The following is a 2960-nucleotide window of genomic DNA, read 5'->3' as shown; positions in this document are numbered from 1 at the left end:
ATAAGAATTCTTATGGAAATCTAGATGCTGGTAGTTTTTAGTACACAAAAAAAGCAAAAATATTTACAAAATTATACAGTTCTAAGAAAAAACCCTGTACAATATATATATGTGTATATATATCTCTCTCTTTCTATATATATATATATATATGTATCTCTATATATGTATACATAAATCCTTTGTTCCCTCTATTATTAACTAACTGTCCAGATTCAAGCGTTTTTCTTGCTGGGTCAATATATGTGATGGCCACATACTGAGCCACAAGCATTCTAGATATCACAGGCCATGGGAGAAAAGCAAGGCTTTGCCTGTTAAAGAGTGTGCAATATTCGTGCCTTATTGTTATAACTTAATTCACTGAGATTCAACATTAGTAGGAATGTAGCAATAATCTAGAACACAAAGGCCTTTACATAAAGGGCAAATAAGAGCTGGTAGCATACACTCTTACTCACTTATGGATGGAATTCAAACGGGATGTGCTTTTATAACAATGTACATAGTTCCCAAAGTGTGAGGAAAAAAAAAAAAAGTTCTGGCAGCAAGACCAGAAACATGAAACCAACTTAGTAGTTCGGATACTTAGATTCAATTAAGTACCACTATGCTAATCTGAATGTAGGATGAAAGATATAATTAAATTTTCGAATTAATGAATGCCGAGGTGCCATGGGAATTGATACAGTAATGTTTGCCTTGCTTCATCAATCTTAACTTAAATGCAGTGACATCATATGGCCCTTGCATAACATGCTGTTCTTATCTATGGCTAGGATGGGGATAAACAATGGCCCTTCAAGAGTTTTTTTAACTATTGTCCTTAAAGTCACAGTCAGTGTGTCCTATAGTAGGCTATCTGGGGAGCTGTATCAGACAGCCACATTTCCTCGTCACTGACCGTGAGATAGTATACAAAAGCACTAAGAGATGACCCACAGGAGGACATATTTAGACTTCATAGCAGCAAGAGACATGGGTTATAAAGATCTATTGCCCTTGCAGTAAAAAAATGTAACATAATGTCTACCAAATTTACACCATGAACTATTTGGTGTTTTTTTTTTTTTTTTTTAAAAAGAGGGAAGACTAGACACATTTTTATCAGCATGCGGACAAAAAAAAATATGCTTAAATCAGTGTTTTACTTTTTTTCCTCAACTCAATATTAATTTTTAATGTGTTATAACCTGAACTCGCAATATTATTCTAAGTGCTGGCTTAGTATCTATTATTTTAAAACAAGATTGTTTTTATTTTGCAATTCTATGGGTTGCAGGAAATATATCACTTGGAACAGTGCATTGGCTTTTCCTTAAAAAAATAAAATGCAGCCATTAATTACCCTGAAAAGAGTTTTAGAGATAGGTCATTATCAAAACAAATAATTTCACATTACCAATACTGTTAAAAAAAATATTCCTACTGTGGTCATTTTTAATAGATTTTAAGGCTGACAGTTCCACCGAACTAAAATGTGAAATCAGAGCAGAAGTGCTTGGGTCAGTTGCATTCCTAATGGTAATTAAAAGAATGTTTAAAGATGGGAAAGAAACAAAATACTAGAAAAAGGAGTCACTATCACCAATGCTGGCAAGAACTACTATCATTCTGACAACCATATTTCAGATAGTGGAATATAGGAAAAACAGCTCCTTCACAAACATATGTGCAATTCCTGATTGTTTTTCAATTGAGATTTACTTAAGCTGCCTGCCACCCAATGAAAGGAATTCTGAATTAGCAAATTCTAGACAATGTTGACGAATTTGACATTGTTCTCATCTCAGATTCCACATTGCTAATAAAAACTACGAAGTCATTGATATTTAATAAAACAAATTGCTATTTTAAAATCAGAATGAACAAAAGTTGGGCTTGAAAGACTAATATATTTTACTTTTATAAGATCACAACCATTTTTACAGCTTTGTAGAAGCTCTGGGCCTTTGGCTGATCATAGCTACTTACTTGCTAAGTTTACATATCAAACACATTTGTTATTTTAATGTATATATATATATATATAAAATGAAAAACAAAAACAGATTTTTGGCTCATGGACTTCCTTTAAATATTTTTAAAAAATTTGAGTTCGAACAATTCTAAAATTATATGCTTCCTCTTGAAGTTTCATCTTCTCCAAGAGCGAGATTCATCTTCATCTTCATCTTCATCATCATCATCTTCAGGTAGAAATAAATCTGATGTTTCTGTCTCCTAAAGAAAGATAAAATGTAATATGGTTATAAAATTATAGTGATCTTACAGTCCATTCCTAAGACTACATTTCTTTCTTGGGATAAATCTCCAAAGAAATCTAGCCACATGCAAACAAATACTAACAAAAATTCTAGCTGTGAAATGGCAGAAATACTGAACGCTATGAAATCATGAATTATATTTATTTATCAAATTTAGAGATTGCCAACTCATTGTGGAAAAAGTACAAGTAAAAATATTTTTAAAATTAATACTAGTCTAATGCTTGATCCATCCTGTAATGGGCTATGAGAATAACCTTGGCAGAAAGGACAAAGGAGGAAGAATTGCAGCCTAGAGAATGGCCAGACAGGAGCTATCTCAGCCCACAAAAAGAATGTGGGGTGAGATAGCAAGTTAGAAGGGACCCTCCCTGGTTCTCTGGAAAGGAAAGGGAAGGGAGGAGAGAAGTGCTTTCAGACTTGCAAGATTAATAATAATAATAATAATAATAATAATAATAATAATAATAATAACAATAACAACAACAACAACAACAATAATAATAATGATAAAGTTGGAAGGGACCTCGGAGGTCATCTAGTCCAACCTCCTGCTCAGGCAGGAAACCCTATACCATTTCGGACAAATGGCTGTCCAGTTTCTTCTTAAAAACTTCCAGTGTTGGCGCATTCACCGCTTCTGGAGGCAGGTTGTTCCACTGGTTAATTGTTCTAACTGTCAGGAAGTTTCTC

At 33.3% G+C, this 2960-nt stretch overlaps 1 protein-coding gene across 1 annotated transcript in view; it reads right to left on the bottom strand.

Moving 5' to 3' along the window:
* Window positions 1-1081: 1081 nt before the first annotated feature.
* The window catches only part of RBM27 (RNA binding motif protein 27), a 39369-nt gene continuing 37490 nt past the window's right edge, over window positions 1082-2960 (bottom strand). Inside the window, exon 21 of the mRNA XM_029285064.1 lies at window positions 1082-2223. Coding sequence (XP_029140897.1) covers window positions 2137-2223 — 87 coding nt within the window. The 3' untranslated portion in view covers window positions 1082-2136. The remainder of the gene's footprint in view (window positions 2224-2960) is intronic.

The sequence above is a fragment of the Protobothrops mucrosquamatus genome, unplaced genomic scaffold (assembly GCF_001527695.2).
Source record: "Protobothrops mucrosquamatus isolate PMUCROS unplaced genomic scaffold, P.Mucros_1.0 scaffold_159, whole genome shotgun sequence".
NCBI lineage: Eukaryota > Metazoa > Chordata > Lepidosauria > Squamata > Viperidae > Protobothrops > Protobothrops mucrosquamatus.
Note: the sequence above shows the minus strand (reverse complement) of the source record. Positions and strands in the feature narration are given on the sequence as shown.